The sequence below is a fragment of the Cnephaeus nilssonii genome, assembly GCF_951640355.1.
Source record: "Cnephaeus nilssonii genome assembly, chromosome: 2".
Lineage (NCBI taxonomy): Eukaryota > Metazoa > Chordata > Mammalia > Chiroptera > Vespertilionidae > Cnephaeus > Cnephaeus nilssonii.
In genome coordinates, this window is record NC_137073.1 from 73,408,866 (window position 1) to 73,432,377 (window position 23,512).

At 37.8% G+C, this 23,512-nt stretch overlaps 1 protein-coding gene across 2 annotated transcripts in view; it reads left to right on the forward strand.

The window, feature by feature from the left end:
• Positions 1–23,512, forward strand: part of AP3B1 (adaptor related protein complex 3 subunit beta 1) — a 191,721-nt gene that overhangs the window by 45,999 nt on the left and 122,210 nt on the right. For both annotated transcript variants that reach the window (XM_079798702.1, XM_079798703.1), the window contains exons 8-12: positions 12,906–13,061; positions 15,541–15,638; positions 16,316–16,370; positions 16,459–16,530; positions 22,605–22,667. In XM_079798702.1, coding sequence (XP_079654828.1) covers positions 12,906–13,061; positions 15,541–15,638; positions 16,316–16,370; positions 16,459–16,530; positions 22,605–22,667 — 444 coding nt within the window. The remainder of the gene's footprint in view (positions 1–12,905; positions 13,062–15,540; positions 15,639–16,315; positions 16,371–16,458; positions 16,531–22,604; positions 22,668–23,512) is intronic.

Sequence of the window (23,512 nt, forward strand, 5' to 3'; positions counted from 1 at the left end):
AGATCTCATTTTTCTCATGTTCTTTTAGAAAGCAGGAAACCAATATAAATGCAGGGATAATTGGTCATTGTTTTGTCATTAGAGGATATATATTTAATGGCATAGTGTATAAAATTTAGCTTATTCTGCTTAAAAATTGAAGTATATTTTGAATTATCCATATATAAAAGTCATGTCACATAGGGCTCTTAAATTGATGCAGTTTTACTAACCATCTGTGCATTTATTTTATAAAGTTAATTTTATTTATCATTTAGCAAAGTAAACTTTTGATGGCATTTGTGCTGGATTAAGCAACATGTCCATGCTGCAAATGTCTTGGCCCCTTAATGTAAATGGTGACTTTGACAATAGATTTTTGTTGCTAATAGCTAGTTGTTTAATTTCAGCCAGTACTTTTCCAGATTGCTATTCAGATTTTTTTTCCTGTTGTATAAATAATTTTCTTACCTAGCCACTGTCACTATTTGATAAAACTTTTTATTGTACTTTCCTGTCAGCATCAAATCACTTTTAGTAGCTTTATGCAAATGATCCTTTGCTTTGTCACTATGTAGAAATTGGAGTTAAAATATATACCTTTCTTACCATATCTCCTAAATATATATCTTTGTAGTTTGTCTACTTATTTATGTTCCTTGAATTTAATTTCATTTTAGATAAAATTCATGTTTGAAGCTATTTGCCAAACAAAGAAGTTAACTTTTATACTACATATATATTTATTCTTTTGACACATAATTTAAGAAATTGGTACTATATGCATTCTTTATTTTTACATGTTAATTCCGTGAACCTTAGTTATTATTACAAAAATGAGATGAAACTCCGGTCATTGTCCTGGTACACTGGAATTGGGCTAAATAATTTCTTATCTTTGCTACTTATTTGCAATCTGACCTGGGCTTTATTCTAAATTATGTGGTTAATGGACTACTTCAGTAGTTTTCAGGTGTGCTCCTCTGCCCTAGGGTGCTGTAGTACTGCAACTGGACCAACCAAGAGGGTGGTGCTCTAGAGTCTCTAGACTGTGCCAAACGGAGCAGGCTTTGCCTTTGCCTGCCTTTCATATGCAGCTTTGCATATAATTTCCTCTAGAAAGATTTCTGGGCTAAAAGAAAAGAAAAACCCCCAGTAAAATAGAAGATTTGTAAAGGTTTAGCTAACTATAATCGTGTATATTCTTAAAAACATAGAAGCAATTCAAGAACATTGTGAAATAAATGGCATCCTTTTCATAACATCTTGGTAGCCCCTTTAGAGCCAATTACTGGCAACCATTTAATTTCATTTGTTCTAGTGGTTATAAGTTTTACTTTAGATAACACATTTCACTTTATTAATTTAAAATGATACCAGTTCACCCACAAATAATCAAGATAACAGGCTTGTGTCTCTTTGGATACACATGTTTTGTTTATTACCAGTGTAAAAGATATGAAAGGTCAACCTTTATGGTATCATTAAAAGTAAGGGATTGTTGCCCAGCCATTGTGATTCAGTGTTTGAGTGTCAGTCTATGAACCAGGAGGTCTTGGTTCAATTCCTGGTCAGGGCACATACCCTCGATTGCTGGCTTGATCCCCAGTGTGGGGCATGCAGGAGGCAGTGGATTGATGATTCTCTCTCATCATGGATATTTTTATCTCTCCCTCTCCCTTCCTCTCTGAAATCAATACATGTGTGTATTGATATATGTGTGTGTGTGTGTGTGTGTGTGTGTGTTTGTATATGTATACTAGTATATAAGGGATTGTCAAAGATGTTAGATTTTTAGTACAAATACATTGTACAAAAATAAAGTTCAAATGGATTATCATCATTTAGACCATGTTTATGCTCACTCTGTCACTTAACCCATCTCAGACTTTCTGTGCCTAGTTCAGTTCTGTCTTATAGAGAAACTTTTGAGTGAGCAGTCCAGCCACTTTTAGTCTTGAAGACTTTTTGGCCTAGACTTTAAGTTGCATCCAGCTTTTTAGGACTCCATATGGTGATTTTAACTTTAAAAGTTGGCAAACTGAATTATAAAGCAATGTTTGATCATACCTGGAAGGAACTGAGAAGTATTGGGGATTTATATCTGCTCTCATTTTTCACTTCTCTTGTTGTAAAAAGCATACCATGAAGTAAAGAATATTATCCTATCTAATAAAGAGGGAATATTCTAATTGACCCTCACACCATTGCAAAGATGGCAGCACCTACAGCCAATAAGAAGGGAATATTCTAATTGACTGCTCCGCCCTCAAAGATGGTGGTGCCCAGTCGTCTCAGCCCCGCTGGGGTGGCAGGCACGCAGCAAGGCCGGGCCTGCCCTCAGATAGGCCTGGCCGCTCCGTGCACGCCTGCCTCCAGAGTCCCCCAGACCCTTAGCCCCCTCAGCCGCCCAGGGACGGCCCGAGGCGCAGGCAAGCCTCGGATGGCAGCTGCCCAGCCGCCCAGGGTTGCCTGAGACTCAGGTAACCAGGGCTGGCCGAGGCTTGTGCTGCCGGCAGTGGCAGCAGCAGAGCTGTGATGGGGCGTAGCCTTCCACTGATTGCCGGGTTGCCTCCCGCCCCTGAGGCCTCCCGGACTGTGAGAGGGGGCAGACTGGGCTGAGGCCCCCCCCCCCCCCCCCGCTCCAGTGCATGAGTTTTCATGCACTGGGCCTCTAGTAGAATATAAAGATAAAGTGGAACAGTACTCTAGCAAAGTGCTGAGTTGTTACCATCATTTTTTATCCTGTTACCATCAACATTTGAATGTGTGTGTGTGTGTTTTTTTTATGAGATTGGCAGAGTACAAAGGTATTCATTTTAGTATTCTCATCCTTTTTTACATAACAGGCAGAAGTCACTTGTATAAATGCTATATGAACACCACTGTATGATATGTAAAGGCTATTTATAAGTGAGAAAAATATCACTAAAGTAATATATTGACTTAAGTTATATAAAATAAAAAACTGCCTAAAATACTGAATTCATTAAAATTAAGAGGTTTCCTTCTCAATACTAAAGAGAAAATATGAAAAATAACACTTGATTCTTTGTAGTTAGCAATTTAATACTTTATTTACTTTCTTATGTTGTATTTAATTTGAGATAGGGCAGTGGGAATTATTATACCCATTGTATAGATGAAGAAACTGAGGGATGTAGTTTTTAATGACTCACCTAAGACAATTTTACTTTTAAAAGGTAGAGCCAAAAATAGAAACAGGGTAATCTAATACTTAGGTTAACATTCTTCCCATATATTCTATTACCCATAACTTTTAAATTAAAGTATCCTTTTGTTTACTTTAATAAGTTTCTATGTGTTTGCTTATTATGTTCCAGTCAAAGCTGATATTGAAGCTCCCAATCCATAATACTCAGATATTGCAATTAGCTGACAAACATAATTAAATTTGCTTTTCACAAAGAGAGGTAATATTTCTCATTGAATTCTTTAAAACAGTGTTTAAAAGAATTGTGTTTATGGGCTTGAAAGGTAGCAAAATTGTTTTTTGAGGAATTAAAAATTAGGGGAAATACTTTTTGAGATGAGCTGATGTACATGCATTTGTCAGTAAGTTCTCAAATGAACACATCATATACAAATAGGCTTCTTCAGGGGCAAAAGATTTTAATTTAGTTTATTTGCATCATTATAGATCAGTATTTAGGCTGTTTATATGTAAATGGATGAATTGAGGAACAATTAAGTGTTGACAAAGTAGATTTCAGTCATATCAATTGCAGTGCATTTTCTATAATTTTTCTAACTGACATCTTTGATGATAAATAGTGGATGCCAAGTCAAAGCCGATTATACAGAGCACTAGGAATTCATGGGACTGTCAGGGAGAAGACCGATTGACTTTAAATTTACATATTAATGAGAAGATTTGTTAAGAGGATGCTTGACTATAGAAAATAACAGCGTATTTATAGGGCACGACATTTTATAAATAAAGCTGATGCAGGAAAATGGAAATTAAACCTTTTAGGTTAATAAATTCAAGAGACTGCTAAAATGCATATTTGCATTTCTATTTTCTTAAATTTACCTTACTCTTTGCAGTCCTAGTGGGTTGTTTTTTTATTCTAGGTCAAGTTTGTATAATTTTCAAGGACATAAAATTACTTAAATATTTTCTTTGTGTCATTCAGGCTATTATAGGAGAATACTTGAAGCATAAGTGTAAATCTCTAAGACTAAAGTTATTTTTGTAGAAGTAATGGACTTTAGAAAGTGCTATAAAACATCAAGTAAATTTTATAAGTGATTAAAAAAAACAAGCTTTTAGTGGCATTAATTATAAACTGAAATAAAACTCCTGCATTAGGTCTGACAGCAATGTTTCTAATTTTATTAATCTATCTCTTTAAAGTTGAACTTTCTCAAGGAGATGACAGTTTTGTGAGAAATATCAAAATACTTTATTAATTTGGAACTTAAAACTGTATAACTTCACAGTTCTTTTTGCATATTGAATTCAAAATATAATTCTGGTGGCAGTATGTATGCCTTTTGAAATCTGGAGTGATTCATCTACATTTATTTCCCTCAATGTATTAGTACTTCAATGATAAAACCCTTTGTAGGTGTAACAAAGTTCCAAGTTTAGATTTTTATTTTAAATTGTTTAAAGTATTACGAATAGTAGTACATATGCCTCCTTTTTTTCCCCACTGACCTTCCCCCGGCCTCCTCTTACCCCTCCCTCCTGCCGCACATGCCCTCCCCCGCCTCCCCCCCCCCCCCCATCAGTGTCTTGCATCCATTGGTTATGCTTATATGCATGCATACAAGTCCTTTGGTTGATCTCTTACCCACTCCCCCCACACCCTCCCCAGCCTTCCTGCTGTAGTTTGACAGTCTGTTCGATGCTTCTTTGCCAAGTTTAGAATTTTGTTTCAAGTATCCTATATAATAAAAGCCTAATATGTTAAGTGTCCAGTCGTCCATTCAACCAATCAAAGTGTAATATGCTAATGATATGCTAAGGCTGCTCAACCGCTCGCTATGACATGCACAGACCACCAGGGGGCAGAAAGTTGACTGGTCAGCTAGTCACTATGACATGCACTGACCACCAGGGGGAGACTCTCCGACTGGTAGGTTAGCTTGCTGCTGGGGTCTGGCTGATCAGGACTGAACGAGACAGGCCAGACATGCCCTGGAGCCCTCTTCCGGTCCCTCCTCGGCTGGCCAACCTCCTGCATCCCTCCCTGGCCCCGATTGTGCACTGGTGGGGTCCCTTGGCCTGGCCTGCACCCTCTCGCAATCTGGGACCCCTCGGGGGATGTCAGAGAGCTGGCTTCAGCACAATCCCGCAGGCCAGGCCGAGGGACCCCACTGATGCACGAATTCATGCACCGAGCCTTTAGTTTTTAAAATAAGTTTCTTTAGCTTTTTAGGGATAGGTATAAAATATGAACTCATCAGAACACAAAATTCATATATTGTACATAGTTCTTGATTAGCAGTTTTTTGAAAATACAAAGGCACTTTGGGAAAGGGTTCAAAACTCCACATTTAGATCCTGTCTTAAAGGACCTAAGTGTTAGAGATGATTATTTTTGTTGAATTTTAATTTTCTTATGGGTTAATTTTTTTTTGTAAATTTTGCTAGTGGACTATTTTTTAATCTTACTATTCCGTGGAACTTTAAAAAAACAAAATAAGAGTTGTGATAGAATCATGCTTTACAATGTGAATAAAAAATTTTTGTAAACTCTTTCAGGCAACTATTGATGAAGGGTTCAATGTGCAGTTTAATGGGAAACTATGGACCATGTGCTGATGATATTGAAATGAAGCCTCCGTTAGTTACAAAGCATTCATTTGAAAGATTCCTTATTCTTTTTGGTTTTATTTATTTATTTATTTTAAATAATTACTTTTTTTATTCATATACTTTTAATGAGATTATTGCCATTGCGTACATTTTTTTAAATTCAATTTTTATTGTTGAAAGTATTATATGTCTCATTTTCCCCCATTAACTGTGCTCCCTGCTTCCCCCCAGGCCTTCAACCTATTGTCTGTGTCCATGGGTTATGCATATATGCATGCAAGTTCTTTGGTTGATCTCTTCCCACCCACCCACCTCCACCTTCCCTCTGAGATTCCACAATCTGTTCCTTGGTTCTATGCCTCTGGATCTATTTATTTTTTATTGGATTTTATTTTTTAACTTATGTTGACTCCTAAAATCAGAGAGTTAATACAATCAAAGCTATTCCATTAATGCGGGCTGAAACTGTAAGTTCATGAGGTATAACTCATAAAGTTAAAACTCTCTAATTGAATGAGAACCACTCTAAAATGCATTCTGCTTAACAAAAAGCAATGATTTTCCATCTTTAGATAGAGATTAGTTAGTTTTCATATAATTGGGACCCTTCTTTTTGATGCCTTGGAACCTTTAGGCATAAATTCAACATGAGTTTATTTTATTTCAGAGAAATTTGGAAAAATGCCTTTTGTAGATTATTCAGATTTCTCAGTTACAAAAATTTGGAAACCCCTGCATTCAGAAAACGTGTTTTTTATATTCTGGAGCTGAACATATAGTTATAAGAAATGAGAAGTGTTGTGGGCAATTGAACACTGCATTTTCATAGTGGCTCAATACAAAGTTACTGGGCACAGGTGTTTCTGTAATTGTGATGTATTGAGGGAGATTCAGTGTTCAATGGTCCTCAAACCCACACTTCTACCTGTGTGGTATAGTGGTCACTGGGCTATGGTATAAAACATGTAAAGTGAAGAGCATAGCAGTTACCTCACAGAAGGAAAAAATGTCTCCAAGCCAGTATTCATATCCTTGGGTGTGTTTTTTTATATAGACCCAGTTTTGGGGGAAAGAGATTTTTTCTTTCTTTCATTTTTCTTTGCAAAAAATATTAAATTTAAAATTTTATTACACATGACATTTTTCTGCTGAATGTATTTCTCTCATAAGGTATGCTATTCATATTGAATAGCTATTTTAACTAAGTGATTATGATTATGCTAATCACCTACCTATTTTGGTCTTGTCAGGGACATCTAACCCAGGGTCAGGTATACTACCAATATATTGCTGTGGTATATATGAACTGAATGTTTATGTCTCCTGAAACCTATTCATTGAAGCCCTAACCTACTGAATGGGAGAAGATATTTACAAATATACATGTGATAAAGGGCTATCCAAAATATATAAAGAACTCATACAACTTAATAAAAAAAAACTCAAAAACCAACAACAAGCAATCTAAAGTACGCCATTTTAGATAATTTCTTTTTTTTTAATCCTTATACAAGGATATGTTTTCATTGATTTGTTTTTTAAGAGTGAGGAAAGGGGGGAGAGAGACAGAAAGAGAGAAACATCAATGTGAGAGAGAAACATCGATTGGTCGCCTCCGTAAGCAACCCAACCGGGGATTGAATCCACAGCCTAGGTGTGTGCCTGACTGGGAATTTTGGTATACAGGACAATGCTCCAACTGAGTCACCAGGCCAGGGCTTAGATCATTTCTTTTATTGTTATAACTAGAGGACCGGTGCACGAAATTCGTGCATGGGGGGAGGGGAGGCATGTCCCTCAGCCCAGCCTGCACCCTCTCCCAATCTGGGACCCCTCACAATCCAGGACTGCTGGCTCCCAACTGCTCGCCTGCCTGCCTTCCTGGTTGCCCCTAACTGCTTCTGCCTGCCAGCCTGATCACACCCTAACCACTCCCCTGCCAGCCTGATTGATGCCTAACTGCTCCCCTGCCAGCCTGTTTGCCCCTAACTGCCCTCCCCTGCAGGCCTGGTCACCCCTAACTGCCCTCCCTTGCAGTCCTGGTCACCCTTAACTGCCCTCCCCTGCCGGCCTGGTCACCCCTAACTGCCCTCCCCTGCAGGCCTGGTCACCCCTAACTGCCCTCCCCTGCATGCTTGATCGCCCCCATCTGCCCTCCCTTGCAGGCCTGGTCCCTCCCAACTGCCCTCCCCTGCTGACCTGATCACCCACAACTGCCCTCCCTTGCAGGCCTGGTCCCTCTCAACTTCCCTCCCCTGCTGGCCATCTTGTGGTGGCCATCTTGTGTCCACATGGGAGCAGGATCTTTGACCACATGGGGTCAGCCATCTTGTGTGTTGGAGTGGTGGTCAATCTGCATATTACTCTTTTGTTAGATAGGATAGAGGCTTGGTGCATGGGTGGGGGCCAGCTGGTTTGCCCTGAAGCATGTCCCAGATCAGGGTGGGGGTTCCCTTTGGGTATGGGGCAGCCTGGGCGAGGGGCCTGTGGTGGTTTGCAGGCCGACCATGCCCCCCAGTGACCCAAGTGGAGACCCTGGTATCTGGGGTTTATTTATCTTCTACAATTGAAACTTTGTAGCCTTGAGCAGAGCCAAGCCTCCTGCTCGCTCTGTGGCTGCAGCCATTTCTGTTGGAATTTATTTATCTTCTAAAATTGAAACTTTGTAGCTTTGAGTGGAGGCCTGGGCCGGCCAGGGCTGCAGAAACTTGGCTTCCTCCATTGCCAGGGGCAACCCTAGCCTCCTGCTCTCTGCAGCTCCGTGGCTGCTGCCATTTCTGTTGGAATTTATTTATCTTCTATAATTGAAACTTTGTACCCTTGAGTGGAGGCCTGGGCCCGCTAGGGTGTGTGGAAAGCTTGGCTTTTTCTATTGCCGGGGAAACCCAAGCCTTCCTCCTGCTCGCTCCGTGGCTGCAGCCATCTTGGGTTAATTTGCATACTTGCTCTGATTGGCTGGTGGGTGTGGCTGGTGGGCGTGTCTTGTGGGTGTAGCAGAGTGATGGTTAATTTGCATATTACTCTTTTATTAGATAGGATATTAAATATGTACAAATAGATTTTATGTGATTTACTTATTTTTTTCCATAGTTTTATTTATTAAAACTTAATTTTAGATAACTGTAAATTTATATGCAGTTATAAGAAACTAGAGGCCCGGTGCATGAATTCGTGCACCAGTGGGGTCCCTCGGCTTGGCCTGCAGGATTGGGCCAAAACTGGCTCTCCGACATCCCCCGAGGGGTCCCAGATTGCGAAAGGATGTAGGCCAGGCCGAGGGACCCCCTCCGGTGCACAATCGGGGCCGGGGAGGGATGCGGGAGGTTGGCCAACTGGGGAGGGACTGCGGGAGGACTCCAGGGCGTGTCCAGCCCCTCTCTCTCAGTCCTGATTGGCTGGACCCCAGCAGCAAGCTAACCTACTGGTTGGAGTGTCTGCCCCCTGGTGGTCAGTGCACATCATAGCAACTGGTTGACCGGTCGACTGCCCTCTGGTGGTCAGTGCACGTCATAGTGAGTGGTTGAGCGGCCTTAGCATATCATTAGCATATTATGCTTTGATTGGTTGAACGACCGACCAGACAACTGGACACTTAGCATATTAGGCTTTTATTATATAGGTTAATAAGAGATATCTGGTATAACATTACTCATTTTCTTCCAATGGTAGCATCTTGGCAAACTATAATTACAACCAGAATGTTGATACAGTCAAGATTCAGAACATTGCCATCACAAGAATTCTTTATGGTGTCATTTTATAACTAAACCCACTTTCTTCTCTGTGCTTAACCCTGCAACCCTTAACCCTTTGCACTCGCTTGCTTTTTTTTATCGATTCCTTTATTCTAATGCTAACCGTGTCGAGTCACACTCGACATCCGAGTGTAAAAGGTTAATCCCTAGCAACCACTAATTGTTTCTCAATCTCTATAATTTTGCCATTTCAGAAATGTATTATATCAATGGAATTATATAGTATGTAACCTTTTAGGATTAATTTTTTTCTTTTAGCATACTTCTCTGGAGATTATTCAGTAACATGTTTTTTATTTATGAGTGGTATTCTGTGACATAGATATTTAACCAATTGTTTAACCATTCATCCATTGAAGGACATCTGGGTTGTTTCCATTTTGGCTAATAAGAATAAAGCTGCTGTGAATATTTTGTGTGCAGGTTTTTGTATGAGAATAAATTTCCAGTTCCAAGTGATAAATGCCCAAGAGTGCAATTACTGGGATATACAGTAATTACAGGTTTAGTTCTGTAAGAAATTGACAACCTGCCAGAGTGACTGTAACCTTTTGCATTCTTACCAGCCATTTATGAGTGATCAGTTTCCTCTATGTCCTCACCGTCATTTGGTCTTGTCACTATTTTTTAAATTTAAATGGAGCCATTCTGATAGGTATGTGGTGATATCTTGCTCTGGTTTTAATTTGCATTTCCCTAATAGCTAATGAAGTTGATTATTTTTCATGTTTGCTGGTCGGATATTTTTTGCCATTTGTATATCTCTTTGATGAATAGCTTGTTGATATCTGTATTAGTTTTCTAGAGCTGCCATAACAAAATAGCACAGACTAGGTGGCTCAATCAACAGAAATCTATTTCTTATCATTCTAGAGGCTAGAAGTCCAGTATCAAGGTGTTTGCGGATTTGGTTTCTCTTGAGGTCTCTTTCCTTGGATTATAGATGTCTTCTCTCTGTGTCCTCACACTGTCCTGTCCTGTGGAATCTCAGAAGTCTGACAGCCCTCCTTTATTTTGTCCTGTCTCTCCTCTTTAGTCCAATTGGCAGTGTCTCTGCGAGTAAAATTCAATCTCTATTAAATCCATGAGTCGTACCCATGATCTCTTTTATCAAATGGTTTTCTAGACATACCCTTGGCCTTCTTTTCTGAAGACTTTTTCTTGATTTTTGCCAAAAAGATATGCTGAGAAACTTCCAAATCTTTAAGTTCTGGCTAACTTTTGCTTAAATTTTTTTCAATTTATCTTTCTCATATTACAGTAAGTAACAAGGTGAAAGCAGGCTGACCCTTCAACCCTTTGCTTAGAAATCTCCTCAGCTAAATATTCAAGTCCATCACATTTAACTTATACTTTTCACAAAACACTAGAACATAATTCAGCCAAGTTCTTTGCCACCTTATAACATGGATTGCCTTTCCTCCAGTTTCTAGTAACATTTTCCTCATTTCCATCTGAAACCTCATGAGAATCAACTTTCACATCCACATTCCTACCAACAGTCTCTTCAAGGCAATCTTGGTTTTTTTAAACATGCAAATCAAAATTGTTCTAGCTTCTTCCCATTACCCAGTTTTAATGCCACTTCAATATTTTAGGTATTTATTACAGCAGCTCCCCACTTCTCAGATGTTGGGATTTACTGGTTATCTTTTTTCATCCAGTTTGAGATCCTTTGGGCTCTTGGAATGAAGAACGATTTTTGATTGAAGATGGAAATTGTGGGTATTATGAAATTCTTGATCTTATTCATACTGGGGTAAATACCTTATTATTATTGCCAGGTCATGGTACAGTTCAAGTTCCCCCCTCAGTCTCCATTGATTGTCACAGAGGTTGTGGTTATTATTGTTGCTGTGAGTGAATGTGTGATTTCTGGCTCCCCACTAATACTTCCCTAATAGCTCTTTGCGGGGAATAGAAGTGCTTCATTTCTGTATACATGTATCCGCCACTAACACCACCGAGTGGTGTGTCCTTGTTACCATTGGGCGCTGCAGGTTCTGAGTGTCCAGTAAGCATCCCTTTTGCATTAGCTTCGTGAGGAGGGATAAGGTCACCTCCTTATTTATAGGTGAGCTTGAATGTCCAAAGTCCCCACTTGGTCTCCACTGAACCATTGGGCTGCCTCACTTAACTCCTGGTGGGAATTGAAGTCTCAGTGCTGTCTTGTTCTTTTCTGATACCACCACAGTGGGATGATTGGGGTATCTCATTACAGCCGGTGAGGGTTGAAGTCTACTCTCTTCCTTTCATCTTTCGCAGATGAGGATAGGTATGGGACCATGGTATTTTCTCTAGTGTTGGCTGCAGTAGAGCAGTTATTTTCTAAAAAAGTTGTTTTCTTGCTAGACGGTCCCTTTCTTGGTCCTTTGGCAACATAGGGCAGACTTTTGGAAGATTTTTTTTGTTGGTTTTTTAAAAAAATCTATGCTTATTGGTTTTTCTGGTTTATCTGCTTCTCTGACACCCAGTCTTAAATATGAGATAAAAATGAAAGCCTAAGGAACTCACTATAGTTATTCTTTGGGTCCTGAGGTCTCTACTCACTCTTCTGATCTCTGCCTTTCCTTTTTTTAATTCTTGTTTTATATATAATATCTTTGGTTTCTGGTTGTACTTTGTGAGAAGAATAGGGAACAGTATATCTACTTCATTCTCTCAGAATTAGAAAGTACATTTCAGAAACTTGATAATAGAAATTACCTCTAAATAGTAGTTGAATTGAATCCAGATAGATACTATTATTTTTGTGTTTTTTGTTTATTTTTAAGACTAAATGCCTATAGATTGATTTTACTGTCTAAGATAATAAAGACTTCAAATAAAAAGGACAAAACAGAATAAACTATTATGGATATACCTAAAGCTCAAACTGAGTCTTTCTTGACAACATAGGGACCTACTTAATCACTAGTTGTAAACCTGTCAAGCTTTATTATGATTTCCTTTATATGTGTTGAGTTCAAAAAATTATCCTCTTTTTTTCTGACCCTTTGATCCAATTACAGAGTGGCTGGTAATTTATAGAAACAGTTTTCAAGTTTTAGGTAGTCTCATATTGTCGGCTTTGTTAGAATCTAATTGTCAGATTTCTCCCTTTGGGTAGCTATGGGTATTTTTATGGGGATTTAATATTTTTTAGAGTTTTCCTGTATAAAAGAGTATCATCTATACCACTAAGGAACAGTTACTGTGTTATAAAATATGAGAAAAATCAAGACCTTCATATAGTAGCAAGTATTTTGAAATCGCCTCAACAGTTGTATTGTATAGTAAAATATTATCATTATTGTAGAAGTTTAAAAAATTTTTCTTTTTGCCATGTTTGGGCTGTTCAGGGTCTGAACTAAACATGGGATTGGATTTCTTTCCTGTAGGATGATGGTCTAGAGGACAACGAAAAGAATTTCTATGAGTCTGATGAGGAACAGAAAGAAAAGGCTGACAAAAGAAAGAAGCCTTATACTATGGATCCAGACCATAGACTTTTAATTCGGAACACAAAACCTTTGCTTCAGAGCAGAAATGCAGCGGTATGTTAACATACTTATAAGAAATAATTCTCATAGATTTCTTTTTAAGATATGGGTAAAAGTATGTAAGTTCAGTAAACAAGTCTTTATATTTGAGTGTGCTAATGGAGCATTTGCTTATTTCTTTATATAAAAAAGTTTTGATATTACTTGATATGATAGTTGTATGCCTATTGGACTTGATTTACTTGTACTTTTTTGTGGTTTTGTTAATTGGTTTTTCCTAAGATACCAGCTCAAGATGTTTCAGAGCTGATTGGAAGACTATGTGTGTTTCTCTATTGCTAGTTTGTAGTTGTGGGTACTTAATAATATGATATCAGTCTATATTTGTATTTACCTGATAAAAGTACCTAGAATAATGCCTTATACATAGTAAATTTTAACTGGTAGACATAACTATTACAAATAATCTGTATCTATACCCTAATTTTTTATTTTATTTTGTTTTAACCTTTTTATTTTAAATAATTCTTTATTTTTAGAATATACATGCACAGTAGAAGATTAGAAAATGCAGACTAGCAGAACTAAAAACAAAGAAACATCACATTTCCATCACTAAGAACTCATTATCACAATATCTTAATGTATTTTCTTCCAGATCTTTTTTCTGCATAACTATACATATATTATCATGTATGTATGTCTATACATATATATATTTTAAATCAAGATAGAAATCATACTATATGTAGTATTTTTAACCTGTTTATTTTCTAGTCAGTCCTCTCCACCTTTATATTTCAATGAAGTTTCATCTCATTTAATACCAAATTATCTGAAATTATCTTTTGTAAGTGATTCACCTAAACCAGCAAAATGTATCTGCTACATTTCACTTGCTTGTTATCTCTTTTAAACTTCTCAATTCTTGCAGGATGTTCTTCTGTGTTTATTTGGTTGATTCCTATATAGAGTGCTACTTAATTTTTTCTTCCATACCTGTATTTCCTATTAACTGGAAGTTATAGCTAAAGGCTTGATAGATTCAAGTTAAACATTTTATTAAAATTTTTCAATTAAAATATTCTTATGAATTATTCCCTTCAAATAGCAAAAACTTTGAAAATGAGGAATTTCATGTGAATTACTTTGTTTTTTGATGCTTGAGAATTTAGAGTATGAGCTTTGTATATATGTGTTAGTAATTAACAGACATTTTTATCTTATACTTAGTAATTTAGTTTCTGAATCATTATTAAATAACCATGCATAGTAATAAAAAATTATTGTTTTACTAATTTTGTAAATATGCTTGGCCAGATGGTTGTGAAGTAGCTGTTACTTGCCACCTAAAACTCTAGTTTATAATTGACCTACTATTAATTTAACTTTGTCTTGGAAGTTGATTTTGTAGTACAAATACTGATCAAAAATGTTCTTGAATGGTGAAACATATTATAGAGGTAGATTGTACTTGTTGTCCAGTATGTTCTGGTTCCCTGGTTCCCTGCTTATTTGGTTGTGTACCAAGTAGAGGTGGCTAACTTTTTGTTCCAATATGTTTTGTTATCCAGCTTATTTGATTTTATATATATACTAGAGGCCCAGTGCACAAAAATTCATGCACTCGGGGCGGTCCCTCATCCAGGCCTGCACCCTCTCCAATTCAGGACCCATCGGATCCCTCTCGCAATCCGGAACCGCTGGCTCCTAACCACTCATCTGCCTGCCTGCCTGATCACCACTAACTACTCTGCCTGCCTGCCTGATCGCCCTCAACCCCTCTGCTTGCCGACCTGATCGCCCCTAACCACTCTCCCCTGCCAGCCTGATTGCCCCTAACTGCTTCTGCCTTGTCCCCCACCATCATGGCTTTGTCCAGAAGGACATCTGGAAGACGTCTGGTCTGTCCGGTCTAATTAGCATATTACCCTTTTATTAGTATAGATTAGTATAGATATGCATAGCCCATGCACACCAACAGTAGTTTGATGAAGGCCTAGGAGGGGCAGGTGCAGGGTGGAGGGCGTCAATGGAAAAAAAAAAAAGGAACATCTTTAATACTTTCAACAATAAAGATAAATCGTTTAAAAAATTAAAAAATGCTGTTATTTTAGAGGCTCTGAGGGAAAAACTGCCTTTTGCTAGCTCTGGTGGTTACTGACAATTCTTGGCATTCCTTGAATGGCTTATCACTTTATACCTCCATTGTCAATTTGCCTTCTTTTCTGTGTCTCTATAAGGACGCTTTCATTGGATTTAGGGCCCACCCTAATTCAGTATGATCTCATTCTGATCATTACATTAATAGCATCTGCAAAGACCTTATTTCCAGATAAGCTCACATTTGAGGGTAGACATGAATTCTTGGGGCGGGGACACTAATTACCTGCTAGAAAAGGTAACATATTTATCGTATTTCATAGGAATTTTATAGGAGTTAAAGGAAATAATATATAAGAATGTTATTTGAAACTGTAGTGTGCTCCAATGTTCATAGTTCTGATTGTTTTCATGCTTTGTTTTTTTTTAGGTGGTTATGGCAGTTGCTCAGCTGTATTGGCACATATCACCAAAATCTGAAGCTGGCATTATTTCTAAATCACTAGTGCGTTTACTTCGTAGCAGTAGGTAGGACATGGTTTTATGTACGTTTTCTTTTGTATTCCTTCAAAAGGAATATTTGAACAAATACAATGTAACTTTCATTTATCTCAAAGTTTATGATAAATATTGAATTTTTGAAACCTCAAGCCCAAATAGCCCAAAGGAATTAAAAATACCTTTTGGCCCGGCTGGTGTGGCTAGGTGGTTGAGTGTGGACCTATGAACCAAGAGGTCATGATTCAATTTCTGGTAAGGGCACATGCCCAGGATGTGGGCTTGTTCCCAAGTAGGGAACATGCAGGAGGCAGCTAATCGATGATTCTCTCATCATGATGTTTCTCTGGGCAGAATTGACACAAGTTTATATTAGCTCTGCAGTCATGTTTGTTTCATCAGGCCTAAGAATGCCTTTCTTGCATGTGTTCAGAGCAGCTACAGTATTGGCTTTACATCTTAGGAATACAGTATTATAAAATTGGTTTTAACTATTACTCATCATGAATCTAATGTAATTTATTAATCGTTTGTAGGGAAATGTACTTTAAAATAAGGCATAAATATCTAAAATTTATTGAAAACTTTTCAATATTATATTTGAGTTCCATTTAATATGAAACTTACCACTAATTCCTTTTCTTTAATGTACTTAAAGATATTTCATTGGAAAATATACACAGTGAAAATTCTTGTTTAATTTCTAGGGAGGTGCAGTATATTGTCCTACAGAATATAGCAACTATGTCAATTCAAAGAAAGGTATGTACATTGTGAGTACATAATTTAAGAGAGAAATGAATGCAATAGTACCATTAAATGTATTTGTACATGTATTTTTGTCATTTAGGGTATGTTTGAACCTTATCTGAAGAGTTTCTATGTTAGGTCAACTGATCCAACTATGATCAAGACACTTAAGGTAGGCATGCTCTTATTTTTCAAATACTCTAATATGTGTTTTCTTTGAAGATACTGCTATAGCTTCTAGCATCTGTAAAATGGAAATCTGTTTTTTAAAAAAAACATCATTTAGGGATTTTCTTTATACTTCCTAAACTACATTATTATATACTAGAGGCTCGGTGCATGAAAATTCATGCACTCAGGGGGGGGTCCCTCCACCCGGCCTGTGCCCTCTCACAGTCCAGGACCCCTCGGGGGATGTACCCCTGCCAGCTTAGACCCACCCCCTGGGGTATTGGGCCTAAGCTGGCAGTCAGACATTCCTCTGGCAGCCCGGGAGCTCTCAGGGGGTGTCCGACTAACAGCTTAAGCCGCAGTAGGACAGCCTTAGCGCTGCCGAGGAGGTGGGAGAGGTTTCCGCCACAGCTGCTGCGCTCGCAGCCCTCAGCCCGGCTTGTGCCTGAGTGGAACTCCCCCTGTGGGAGTGCACTGACCACCAGGGGGCAGCTCCTGCGTTGAGTATCTGCCCCCTGGTGGTTAGTGTGTGTCATAGTGACCAGTCGTTCCCTGTAGTTCTGCTGTTAGGGTCAATTTGCATATTACCCTTTTATTATATAGGACTAGGTGTGCTAGTTAATAATGCGGATTTTGTAATCAAAGAAAACACGTTAATTTTAAAAGAAACATCAAAAGTGCTTTATGCAAAGTAATGTCCATCGCTAGCTACACATTTCCCCCATCTTTAGGTAATTTGTGGATACTGTTCCAATAGAACTTTTCTTGTTTTGAGGCAAACCATTCAGAGTCCCAATTTTCCACTTCTTCATACGATTTGAAGTGCTGCTCAGAAAGTGCGTGTGCCATCAATCGGAACAAGTGGTAATCTGAAGGAGCAAGGTCTAGTGCATACAGTGGGTGGGTTAATACTTCCCAGGCAAGATCTTTTTTTTGCTTTCATTTTATTTATTTTTTAATTTAATAAATCTTTATTGTTCATATTATTGCAATTGTTTCTCCTTTTTTCCCCGCATAGCTCCCCTCCACCTGGTTCCCACCCCACCCTCTGCCCTTACCTCCCCCCCACTGTCCTCATCCATAGGTGTACGATTTTTGTCCAGTCTCTTCCTGTACCCCCCACACAGACACCCCTTTCCCCCTAAGAATTATCAATCCATTCCCATTCTATGCCCCTGATTCTATTATATTCACCAGTTTATTCCGTTCATCAGATTTTTAATTCACTTGACTTTTAGATTCACTTGTTGATAGATATGTATTTGTTGTTCATAATTTTTACCTTTATTTTTTTCTTCTTCTTCCTCTTCTTAAAGAATACCTTTCAGCATTTCATATAATACTGGTTTGGTGGTGATGAACTCCTTTAGCTTTTACTTATCTGTGAAGCTCTTTATCTGCCCTTCAATTCTGAATGATAACTTTGCTGGGTAGAGTAATCTTGGTTGTAGGTTCTTGCTATTCATCACTTTGAATATTTCCTGCCACTCTCGTCTGGCCTGCATAATTTTTGTTGAGAAATCAGCTGATAATAGTATGGGTGCTCCCTTGTAGGTAATTGTTTTTCTCTTGCTGCTTGTAAGATTCTCTCTTTATCTTTTGCCCTTGGCATTTTAATTATGATGTGTCTTGGTGTGGTCCTCTTTGGATTCCTCTTGTTTGGGGTTTTCTGCGCTTCCTGGACTTGTAAGTCTATTTCTTTCAATAGGTGGGGGAAGTTTTCTGTCATTATTTCTTCAAATAGGTTTTCAGTATCTTTCTCTCTTCTCTGGCACTCCCATAATTCTGATGTTGGTATGCTTGAAGTTGTCCCAGAGGCTTCTTACACTATCTTCAACTTTCTGGATTCTCTTCTCTTCTTGCTTCTCTGGAGGCGTGTCCTTTGCCTCTTTGTATTTCAAATCTTTGACTTGATTCTTGCGTTCCTCTAGTCTGCTGTTGGGTCTCTGTATAATATTTTTTATTTCAGTCAGTGTATGTTTAATTTCTAGTTGGTCCTTTTTCATATCCTCGAGGGTCTCGTTAAATTTATCGGCCTTTTCCAGGAAATTCTTGAAAAACCTTATAACCGTGGTTTTGAACTCTATATCCAGTCGTTTGTTCTCCTCCATTTCTTTCGTTTGTGATCTGTTTCCTTGTCTCCTCATTTTCACTGCTTCCCTGAGTTAGTAGGGTGGCTTTGTGTGCTAGGTGTCCTATATGGTTCAATGGGTCAGCCTCCCAGTTACCTGAGGTGGACACTCTTGGTGCACCCCTTTGTGGACTGTGTGTACAGCCTTGTTGTAGTTAAGTCTGGATTGTTGTTGGTGTCACTGGGGGGGATTGACCTCCAGGCCAATTGGCTGTGAGGACCCGCTGTGTCTATAACGGAAGAATTGCTGTGCTGGAGACACGTTTATGGGGCAGGACTTGTTCCAGTGGGGCTTTGGTGCTCACTGAGTCTGCCTCTTGAATGTCTCCCTTATGAGAGTAGTTGAAATCTGCTGTTGTCTCACACAGACCACTAGATACACTAGTGTCTGGATCTCCAATGGGGTGCAGGTCAGTTACTGTCTGAGGCCACCCAGCAGGAGCTACAGCAAGAACTACAGTTTTCTCCTCTTTGCTTGGGATTTGGAGGTTTTGGATCTGTCTGACTGGAGCTGCAGTTTATTTGGTTAAGCTTCGACAGGGCAGGCCATTTATGTGCAAAAGCTGCTGCGCGGAGCTTGGGTGTGTTTCTAGATTGTGTGGGGCGGGGTCTCAGGGCGTCACTAGGCTAGGGCGTGGCAAACAGCGATGGCTGCTAGTCTGCCTTCTCTGCCTTTCTGCGTTTCCAAGTCCCCGCGTCCCGTGCCGCAATAAACAATGATTGTAAAGTCACCCTTACTTTCCGACCCAATGGCCGACAGTCCAGCTTTTCCCGGTAGGCATCTGGGTCCCCTGCGTCTCCCCAGAAACTGGATTTCAGAGTGATCAGGAGCTTGTCTCCCTGTGGGTTGTAAAAAAGCAGCACGCCCAGTCGCCCACCACCAGCCCTGTTCGCATGCTTCCGTACCTCAGCTTTTCAGCGTTTGTGCTCTTTTTCCTTCTAGTCGTAGAACTTCCACTCAGCCAGCTTTCCCGTGGTTCTGGGTGATAGACGTTTTGTCTTTTAGTTGTAGTTTTGAAATTGTTGTGTGAGGAGGCAGTTTAGCTGTTTACCTACGCCGCCATCTTGGTTTCTCCCTCCCAGGCAAGATCTTTTTCTTTTTTTTTTTTTAATGTATTTTCTTTATTGATTTCAGAGAGCAAGGGAGAAGGAGAGAGAGATAGAAACATCAATGATGACGGGGAATCATTGACCGGCTGCCTCCTGCATGCTCCCCACTGGGGATCGAGCCCACAATCCAGGCATGCGCCCTTGGCCGGAATTGAACCTGGGACCCTTCAGTCCGCAGGCTGATGCTCTATCCACTGAGCCAAGCCGGCCAGGGCCAGGCAAGATCTTTTAAAGTGTCTTTAACTGGTTTTGAAGTGTGTGATGGTGTGTGATCATGAAGCAAAATTACTTTGCTGTGTCTTCTGGCCCATTCTTGTCATTTCACCATCAAAGCTTGGTTCAAATTGATTATTTGTTGTTGGTAGCGATCAATATTAACAGTTTCACCTAGTTTTAGGAGCTCATAATACACCACACCTTCCTGATCCCACCAAACGCAGAGCATTGTCTTCTTTCCAAAGCGATTTGGCCTTGCAGTCGATGTTGATGGTTGAGCTGGATCAACCCATGATTTTGTGTGTTTGGGATTCTCAGAATAAATGCACTTTTCATTGCCAGTCACAATTCAATGCAAAAAAGACTTTCTTTTGTGCCGTGGAAGCAACATTTTACTGATGACTTTTCGGTTTTCCATTTGTCTTTCATTCAGTTGATGTGGCATCCATTTTCCTTCCTTTAAAGTCTTTCCCATTGCTTGTAAACGATCAGAAATTGTTTGCTGAGCAACGTTTAATCTTCTGCAAATTGTTTTTGAGTTTGACATGCATCTTCATCCAATAATGCTTGTAATTGTTGGTCTTCAAACTTTTTCGGTTGATCTGGACGTTCTTTGTCTTTCACATAGGAATCATCACTTATAAAGCGTTTAAATTAGCATTCACAAGCATCTTGAAATGGAGCATGTTCACCATAAGCTTCCTTCAGTATACAATAACCTTTTCTTCAAAATAAAGTAATTAATTAAAACTTCCGGCAAATGTTCTTTTTTTGGCACGAAATTTGACATTTTTAAGCGTAAAAATATCTATGATGTTAACACATTCAGCAAATTTGACATATGAAGTTTTAAAGCTTGTTGTCAATACACAAAAATAGCATACATATCAAATTGCATATATATCAACATATGTGTAACTCCATCTATTGAAAAAAACCCACATTATTAACTGGTACACCTAGTATTAGTTACTGTGCTACATCTTAATAATACAAAATGAAAACATGCTGCCCACACCATGAATAACTCACAGTATACTGAATGAAACAGATGTATAAATAGATAATTTTAACAGTATGTAATATTATGGAGATTTGAATTGAGTGCTGTAAAAAAATACAGTCTTTTTCTCTGAAAGATTTAGAAAAACTTGTGAAAAAGATGATGTTTGAGTGGATTTTAAAATAATAACATTTTTGAGGACTTTGTTGTTGGTTAGTAGGTTGATTGGGAGGTTGTAGAGTTACAAGTAGGAGATAGGCACAGTTTATGCTAACACAAGGGATTATAAGAGTTGTTTTGAAGGAATGATAACTACAGTATAGAGTGTAGTTTGGATATAGCACTATATGGATTAAAACAATGTGATATTAACACAGAAAAAGAAGTGGAATAGAATGAAAACCTGGAAATAGACAGTGTATATGAAAGTGTACTGTGTAATAGAGGAGACATTACAAACCAATACGGAAAGGGTGGACTATAAATATTAGAATTATTGGTTATTCACATGGAAACTGAGTTTAATCATAAGAAAATCTAAGACACATCCAAATACAATGTGTGATATTGAACTGGGTATTTTTATTATACATTATTGAGATAATTGGTGAAACTTAGAGAGTAACAATCGCATAGATGTGATGTATCAGTGTGAATGTCTTGATTTTCTTGGTTGTATTGTGGTCTGTAGATGTCCTTGTTTGTAGGAAATATGCATAGAAGTATTTGGGGACAATGCAATATCAAATTGGCAACTATGGTCTTAAATGTTTCAGATCAAAAATAGTTATTTTTACCTTTTCTATATGTTGATATTGTTTTTTAAATTGTACAGAAAAATTAAATGTCCTCATCAAAATAAAATGTAAAGTCTAGCCATAATCTGGGAGAAAATATACCCATACATATATCTGAAAAATGACTGGTACTTAGAATATATAAAGAACTTCTACAATTTGTGCCTTTTAATTGTAATATTTGGACCATTTACTTTTAATGTGATTATTGATATGAATGTGTTTATGTCTATATCTTGTATGTTTTCTGTTTGTCCCATTTGTTCTCCGTTCCTTTTTTCCTTTTTCATGCTTTCCTTCAGATTAATTGGATATTTTTTATGAGTAAAAACATTTTTTTTAGTGAGCCTATTGGAAATGGGCTTTTAATTGCATATTTCTTGTAACTCTAAATCCAGAATAATTAAAATGTCTAAGAATTTGGGATGGTAGGATGAAGGAAACACAGTAAGACAATTAATCTGGAACACAGAGGTATTACATGAAGGGCAGTAGTTTCCTAATTTTCTTAGTAACAGAAAACAAGTCACACTACCTTAAATTGTTTAGGTTAATTGGATATAAATTGTAAAATTGAAACAAACAATTAGGGAAAATGTTGGATTCTCTTTTTTGTGATTACTTGTTAAGCACTCTGTAAATATCTATATGAGATGTAGGGAGACAAAATTCACTTGAAGGGTATAATGCTTCACAACATTTGTAACTGTGACTTCTTTTAAAAGCATAAATTACCTTTCTATTAAATGCCTAGTCTTTATTAAATTCATCTTTTTTGTTTGTTTCAAAATGTTTACTTCTTCTTTTTTCTACTATAGCTTGAAATTTTGACAAACTTGGCAAATGAAGCCAACATATCAACTCTTCTTCGAGAATTTCAGGTTTGTATACAGTGCTAATTCTTAACATTTGTTCAGTTTAAAGTTAAATATATGTCTTTCTGAACTTTGAAATATGTAATTGTTTAAATAAAACAGTCATTTGGGATGGGGTAATTTTATGGTGCTAGTTGTATAGAGGTGACACATTGGACCTGTTTCAGAATATTGGTGATATAATATCAGATGTTTAAGAAGGTCCATTGTTTAATATATTATTTCTTCAGTATCCATTTTATCATTTTTTTCTCTTTGTACCTTATTTTTGTGTTTGCTATGTTCGTAGGTATGTTTACTTATAATTTTTTTGAGTAAAATAGTGAATTTTTCTAAAGACTCTTATTTTTAGTTGAGGAAATTAGGTAATCAACTGGGAAACAGTTTTTAAATATAATTGATCTTTCCTAAGTGGAACTAAGAGACTTTAATTTGTTTAATCTATTTCTTCAACAATTAATCATGTTCTTGCTACCATTTTCACTAAATTTGTAAGTTTTTAGATATTCTTAGATTTTTCTCCTCCATTTGTCATTTAGACACCATTTAAATGTATTATTCTATTTTGCATGTTAGATAAACCATAGTGTTAAATCTACAGCATGAACTTCTCATTTGACCTTGGGATTTCAGTTGAATATTGGATTTTAAATTTTATTATATATCATATATATAAATGTGCATGTTAAAAGTGCTTTCATTTCTGTAAAGAATAAAAGCTGAGTTTTTATTTTTTATTTTATTTTTTTAACTTTATTTATTTTTTGTTTCTTATAACTCTTTTTTTCCCCCCCTCATTTTTTATTAAGGTATTATATGTGTACATATCTTACCATTGGCCCCCCACTCCC